The 8,121-nt window shown below is 44.0% G+C and overlaps 1 protein-coding gene across 1 annotated transcript; it reads right to left on the bottom strand.

Annotated features, from left to right (window-relative positions):
• Positions 1-675: 675 nt before the first annotated feature.
• On the bottom strand, positions 676-2,590 carry LOC121865066. The gene is made up of 3 exons (XM_042364402.1): positions 2,487-2,590; positions 1,731-2,251; positions 676-1,108 (listed from the first exon to the last, which is right to left on the bottom strand). The coding sequence occupies exons 2-3, from the start codon at positions 2,218-2,220 to the stop codon at positions 966-968; spliced, it is 633 nt and encodes a 210-aa protein (XP_042220336.1). The 5' UTR covers positions 2,221-2,251; positions 2,487-2,590; the 3' UTR covers positions 676-965.
• Positions 2,591-8,121: the final 5,531 nt, after the last annotated feature.

Here is an 8,121-nt window from a genome sequence, read left to right as displayed (position 1 = left end):
CCTCCACCTGACAGTTGAAGATGACATTTCCATTCGATTACCTTTGTGAACATGTATCCAAGGACACTATTCCTTAAATAGTGTAGTCGGGGTTCAAAGTAACTACTAATACTTAATATATTTACAATAAACAAGAGTATAGACAATAACACTGTATGGTCCTGTGACCCAACTTATTTAATACATGTAGCTTATCTGTCTTAGTTATATAGTATGGCTCTTCCTCCATTCACAAAATATCACCCAACTTCCACCCTTAACATTAGTGAGCAATTAATACTAAAACATGAGATATACAATGGATGAAAATAGTCACATTCCTGGTTTCAGGTTCACACCCTGAGTCTGCTTGGAGAAAGAGATCTTCTAGAAGCGCAACAGCAGTACATCCTTCACAATTAAATTATTAACTCAAAACTTCTTTATATAAATACATAGTATTATGTGATTACAAAATATTAGGAACCAAGATAATTCACTTCCAATGCCAAAAATAAACTAATTATAACAAGTACATACATCTATCATTTATGCTTGGTTCATAGAAAACTGCTCTTGCAACGGTGACTGATATAAAATGAATATACCGCATACCTTAATATTATGTAGATACACAGTTGCCATATTTATTGAGAAGGTTGCCATTTTTATTGAGAAGGTTATAATAATTTTCGAGAGGGTTGCCATATTTATTGAAAAGTTTGCCATATTTATTGAGAGGGTTGCCATAGTTTTTGAAAGGTTGCCATCACAAAAAAAAAATGAAAACTAATACTGTACTTATCACGGTCGAGAAACACTACTAACACTGCACGTTTTATATAAAATGATTAATAAATAAACATACATGTATTAAACATATCCGAATACTAGTAAGGCTAGTGTTGTCAGCGGTAGTTGTCAGTGGTAGATGTCAGCAGTAGGTGTTGTCAGCAGTAGATGTTGTCAGCGGTTGGTGTTGTCAGCTAGACAGGCACTTTACACACCTCTGTCTGTATACAACTATCAAAACAACACTTGCGGCCCGCGACACACTGAGCGCTCGAGGTACAGGTGACAGGCCGTGTCCTGGAGGAGACCGTGCAGGGGCGTACTGGTGGGCAGATTCCTGTAGGGGGAGAGAGACACACGCGCACTTTAGTTCCGGGTGGCGGGAGAGAGAGACACACCTTAGTTCCGGGTGGTGGGAGAGAGAGACACACCTTAGTTCCGGATGGTGGAAGAGAGAGACACACCTTAGTTCCGGATGGTGGAAGAGAGAGACATACCTTAGTTCCGGATGGTGGAAGAGAGAGACATACCTTAGTTCCGGATGGTGGAAGAGAGAGACATAACTTAGTTCCGGAAGTTGGAAGAGAGACACACACCTTACTTCCGGGTTACTGTAAAGGGACATATCTGTACCCCATTGGTATAGTGATGAGAAGACACTTGTCGACTATGGCCGGGAAGGAGGAGGTTATAGTAGGCAGTAGAACAGGAAGAGAGTGGATTAAAATTTTCGGAAGGTGAAATGAGGTGAATTGACACAGGTGAACAGACCAATGTTGAAGTAAGAGAGAGGTTGTGAGGAGGAAATGAGAGAAAGAATGAGGACCAAAAGATGGAGGCGCGGAAAGTGAAGATGTGTTAGAGAGTGATTATGGGGGTTGGGGGTGTATGGTGGAGCAGTGTAGGAGAAAAGAGGTGGAGGAGGAGATAGAGAGATGTGAGGTAACTCTACGTCTTACCTCTGCCTAAGTTTGTGATCTGTTCGGTGTTGACGGTGGGGTCGGCGGGCGCTCTGTTGCTCGTGTTACCAGAGTTAATTTGGGAGGTGGTGCTGCCGAAGTTACACCTCGGGCGACCACTACTGCTGGGGCGATTAGTTCTTGGATGAATGGTTCCACCGCCGAAGTTACAGCCTGAAACATCAGCGCTCTCTGGGGCACCAACACTGCCCCCGAAGTTACCCCCTTTGGCACCAACACTACCCTCGAAATTACCCCCTGGGGCACCAACACGGCTCCCGAAGTTACCCCCTGGGGCACCAACACTGCCCCCGAAGGTATCCCCTGGCCTAAAAATGTTGCCGAAGTGTCGTGACCCGTCATAGTGACCGAGACCTCTGCGTAGCCAAGATGGTCTGTGATACCTGTAGTAGCCGCCGTAGGAGGTGGCGTCGACGACCAGGAGGAAGCAGAGAGACAAGACGAGGGAGACCACTTGCTGACGATGCATTTTGGGGACTGCCGTGACGAAACAAGTGGTTCTGGAAAAAGAAAAGAAAGGTCGAATTTTAATATACTTTTCATTTGCACGTCGACGGATCTCTCTAGTTTAATCCTTCTGATGACGATGGTTTAACCCTTTGAAGATGGTGGTTAAAACATCGTCCTCAAAGGGTTAAAACATCGTCCTCAAAGGGTTAAACCATCGTCCTCAAAGGGTTAAACCATCGTCCTCAAAAGGTTAAACCATCGTCCTCAACAAGAATATTTACTCACATTAAGGGACGGTTGATGCACCTACAGTGTAAGAACTCTGGTCATACGTCAGGAGACAACAAGCGGGTGTATTATCCCTCTCAATGCTCGGGGGTTACTGGTCACCAAGGGACAGCGTCTTCATATATATAATCCAAGGTAGGTATCTACGTACCTTGATATAATTGTCATGGTGGGGGAATTACCTGACTGGGATTTTCCCCACTTCCCCCATTAACTGGTTGGAGTCGGGAAGCAGCCCGACATTTCTTAATCAATTCTAGGAAAATATATATTTTTTGTCGTGACTGCGTATTGCCATGAAGATTCTTGATTTAAATGTCATTTTTTTAGATTAAAATTTAAGTTGTTTTCTGGAGTTTGTTTCCAGGAAGATTGATCATGTATACGAAAAGTTTACTTAAGGAAGATGATGATATTGTTACTTGTTTTCCCCTAAGTTGTGTTCGTTTTGGTTATTTATGTTGGTCTTGAGATGAATATTTCCCTAACATAGAGAACAACTCGGTCAGTGATGCTCATTTGTTCGGTAATTTCAACAATATTTTTTTTATTATTTTTATTTTATTTTTTGTTTTATTTTGTTTCCTAGTTCTTTGTTATCGTCGGTTTATTAGCTTTATGCCCTTGTGACTCTCAGTCGTGTACTCTTTCAAAGGGAGGAACAGATCTGATGTTTTATGAGACACACACACACACACACACACACACACACACACACACTACATCCTTGACCACCGAAGGGTCAAGACGTACCTGGCGCTCCTCTCGGAGCAGCCAGTTCAACTGTTAAGTTGGCCCATACCAACCCCCTCCCCTGAACCCTCCTCCCCACCGGAATATCAACAAGTTCTCGCCAGAAGTTACAATTTCATTTAGGAAAGGAACGGAACCAGTGTTAAACAGAGGTGAACAGTGGTGAACAGTGCTTAAGTCAGTGAGAACAACTCAACAGTAACAGTCGTACCCAAATTAACCTTCACACAGTGAGGTCCCAGGTACCCAGTGATAACGGCCCATGAGACCCAACAACAACCAGCGATGTGTTAATCTGTCTACGATAGGAAGGCCTGGGACCAAACCTCACTCATATAACACCATCTGTGAGGGAATTACTACACCACATGTCCCTCATAACACCATATGTGAGGGAATTACTACACCACGTCAAGTCCCTCATCACACCATCTGTGAGGAAATTACTACACCACGTCAGGCCCCTCATAACACCATCTGTGAGGGAATTACTACACCACGTGATGCCCCTCATAACACCATCTGTGAGGGAGTTACTACACCACGTGAGGGCCCCTCATAACACCATCTGTGAGGTAATTACTACACCACGTGAGGTCCCTCATAACACCAGAATTGCGAGGGAATTCATTGCCAATTTCACGCCAGGTCCTTCTATAACAACTAATATCTGAGGAATTCACATACCACGTGAGTCTTCCAACACCATCTGGGAGGAGTTACTGACACTACGAGTTTGCCGGGTTCAACACCCATATTAATCTGTATAAATTCACTGTATGTTCCTTTACCTTTCTCTAATGAAGGCTTTTGTTAAACCACCAATGTATGTAATAAGTCATTTATGTCCAATGTATATTTTCAGCCTTCGGGCTGCAGAATTTTTTCAATAAACCGTTAATTATTTATTACACACACCACATTTATGTTGGTCTTGAGGTGAATATTTCCCTAACATAGAGAACAAGTCGGTCAGTGATGCTCATTTGTTCCGTAATTCCAATAATATTTTTTGTATTAATTTTTTTTTTTTTTTTATCATTTTGTTTCCTAGTTCTTTGTTATCGTCGGTTTGTTAGCTTATACCCGTACTCCTTCAAGGAGGAACAGATCTGACAGTTTTATGACACACACACACACACACACACACACACACACACACACACACACACACTCAAACACACACATATCAACACGCACACGCAACACACACACACACACACACACACACACACACACACACAACAACACACACACACACACACACACACACACACACACACACACACACACACACACACACACACACACAACACACACACACACACAAACACACACACACACACACACTACAACAACACGCACACACATTACACTCACAACCACAAACACACACAATAACACACAACATTAATATCGCACATAATAACACGCACACACTCAGACAGACGTGGAAACCAAATGGATAAATTATACCAACACCACCACGGAAGCTCACCACCACTTCTTCCCGAGAAGTCCGTCAGATCTCACCCAGCTGACTTGCCCTGGATCACACCTCGGATCAAAAGACTTATGCAACAGAGAGACAGAGCCTTTCATCTCAATGACCACATCCGCTACAGGTCCCTTCGCAACCGAGTCATCTGCGAAATACGCACTGCAAAGAAGTCCCACTACCCAACCAAATTACAACACCTGAAACAGACCAACATCAGTCAATGGTATGGTAAGCTTAAAGAACTCTGTGAACTAAACAATAAGACACACCCCCTCCCCTTCCTTAGCCATCTCACTAATGTTGACGCAGCTGAGCAATCAAATAACCATTTCGCTACTATATGCCAGACGCTCCCCCGGCTTGACACAACCACTCTCCCTGCTTACCAACCAGCCCCCCTTCCCACTGACTTAGTAGAAGAATTTGAAGTAGCAAAACGCCTGGACAAACTAAAATTAAATTGCTCTACCACCCCCATTGACTTACCAATGAAACTCTTCAAGGAGTTCTCCCCGGAGCTTGCTAAACCCCTATGCTCCATCATCAATGCTTTCTCAGTCAAGCCAGATGCCCAGCTGACTGGAAGACCTCTTATGTATCACCAGTGCCCAAGTCAACCAGCCCACAATCCTTAAATCAGCTACGACCTATTGCAATCACCCCAATACCCAGCCTAATCTGTGAAAGTTTTGTGTTCGACTGGGCTTATGATGATATTGCAGGAGTCGTAGACCCTCAGCAATTTGGCAATATGAAAACTTCCTCCACCACTCACTGTCTTGTCAGCTTTCTCGATTACATATACCGCCATCTCGAGAAACGAAAAACGTCTGTAGCTGTCGCCTTCATTGATTTCACTAAAGCATTCGACCTAGTCGACCACAATATTATCATCAACAAAGCTATTGGCCTCGGGCTTCGGAGAAGTCTTATACCATGGCTTACAGACTTCCTCAGTGACCGACGCCAAGCTGTACGCTTCCGAGGGGCTGTCTCCACCTTTCAGTCACTCACCTGTGGCGTCCCCATGTACCAAGATGGACCACTTCTGCTTCCTCTTATGCTCATCAATGATGCCCTAAGAGAACCCCCCGCTCGCTGGAAATATGTCGACGACTCCACCATTGGGATCAGCGTCAACAATTTGCTCCCTGATTATACTCACAATTCTTCAGGATTTACCCAGTCTCCAAACTGGGCCACCGACAACCATGTCACCATCAACCATACCAAGACCATGGTTATGCACATCAACCTCTCCTCCGACGTTGTCCCACCCCCTTCCATTACTTAGGCCCCAACACACTCCAAGTTGTAGACTCCACTAAGCTCCTCGGCGTCACCATAGACAACAAACTAAATTGGAAACCACACGTCAGTGAAGTTGTCAAATCCTCCAGTTTCCGTCTCCACCTCCTCCGCCGACTCAAGTCCCTCGGAGTTCCTGCAACCGAGCTCCTCAGTGTTTACTCAACATTTACACTTCCTAAGCTCACCTATGCCTCCCCTACCTGGTCTTCCTCCCTAAATGCCACACAACGTAAACACCTAGAAAAAGTGCAAAGGAGAGCATGCAAGATTATTCTCTCCCCTTCCTACTCCACCACGACCTCATCTGCAAATTTGGTAAGAAGCTTCTACACCATCCTCGACACCGGCCCCTACTACCACCTGAGATCCCTAGCCCGAGAATTGCTGTTAGACACCACAACCGCATCCAGCCCATACGTGCACGAACTGATCGCTATAAGAACAGCCCAGTCCCAACCATTGTAAAAATTATCAATAACTTGTAATAAACCAGTGTATTCACTCACTCCCAGTAAATACTACTTCTTGCACTGTCACTATGTGGAAATGCCCTGTAGTTTGAGCTTTTCCCCCATCTAGTTATTATATATCTTATTTATATCACTTATGTTATTTGTATATTATTTGTAATTCGAAACCCATTCCCCAAATATGAAACTGTATATTTTCAGCCTTCTGGCTGCCAAGCTCTTTTAATAAACCGTTAATTATTATTATTATTATTATTATTATTATTATTATTATTATTATTATTATTATTATAATCAGCAGCAGCCACGTCAACTGCTATGTTGGCCCATACCAACTCCCTCCCCTGAACCCTCCTCCCCACCGTAATATCATCAAGTTCTCGCCAGAAGTTACTATTTCATTTGGGAAAGGAATGGAACCAGTGTTGAATAGTGGTGAACAGTGCTTAAGTCAGTGAAAAACAACTCGGCAGTTGAGTCTTTCCCAAGCTAACCTTCACACAGTGAGGTCCCAGGTACCCAGTGATAATTCCCCTGAGACTCTACGATAGAGAGGCCTAAGACCACACCTCACCCACTTGAGTGAGTGAAGTCCTGTGACAACAGAGCTCGTGATGTCCCCATGATGCTACGACACCACGTAGTGAATGAATTGCTACAGCATCATGTGAAGTTCCTCATAATACCATCTGTGAGGGAATTACTACACCACGTGATGCCCCTCATAACACCATCTTTGAGGGAATTACTACACCACATCAGGCCCCTCATACACCATGTGTGAGGGAATTACTCCACCACATCAGGCCCCTCATACACCATCTGTGAGGGAATTACTACACCACATCAGGCCCCTCATAACACCATCTGTGAGGGAATTACTACATCATCAGGCCCCTCATACACCATCTGTGAGGTTACTACTACATCATCAGGCCCCGCATAACACCATCTGTGAGGGAATTACTACACCACGTCAAGCCCCTCACAACACCACCTGTGAGGGAACTAGTACTTCATGTGATGCCCCTCATAACGCCATCTGTGAGGGAGTTACTACACTACGTGTCTGCTGTTCAACACCTCAGCTCATATGATCTACGTGTGTAAACATTAATCTGTATGTTCACTGTATATATACTATACAAACAGTAGGAGCGTTAGATATAAAATAGACTTGCTGAGAACGGTTGTATGTACCGGGAATGTAGACGTCATAGCAATCACCGAAACTTGGATGAATCTGGAGAGCAAAATTTTTTCATCAGAGTACCACATAGAAGGGTACAACCTTTTTCACAAGGACAGGGAAGGTAGGAAGGGGGGAGGGGTAGCACTCTTCGTCAAGGATACATTAATAATTCAATAAAGGGTGAAATGGGAACTGAGTCTGTATGGGTAGAAATCACGGAAGGAAGAGAAAAACTAATTATGGGAGTGATTTACAAGCCCCCAAGTCTGGGCAAAGAAGCAGCTCACCCCATATGGCAGGAAATGAGTAGGGCAGCAAAATATAACAACCTATGCATTATGGGGGATTTCAACTTCAGAAATATTGACTGGTACAACATTGTAGGTGACTATGAATTTGAAGACT

The sequence above is a fragment of the Homarus americanus genome, unplaced genomic scaffold, assembly GCF_018991925.1.
Source record: "Homarus americanus isolate GMGI-L3 unplaced genomic scaffold, GMGI_Hamer_2.0 scaffold2539, whole genome shotgun sequence".
Classification (NCBI taxonomy): Eukaryota; Metazoa; Arthropoda; class Malacostraca; order Decapoda; family Nephropidae; genus Homarus; species Homarus americanus.
This window is presented reverse-complemented; position numbering and strand designations above follow the sequence as displayed.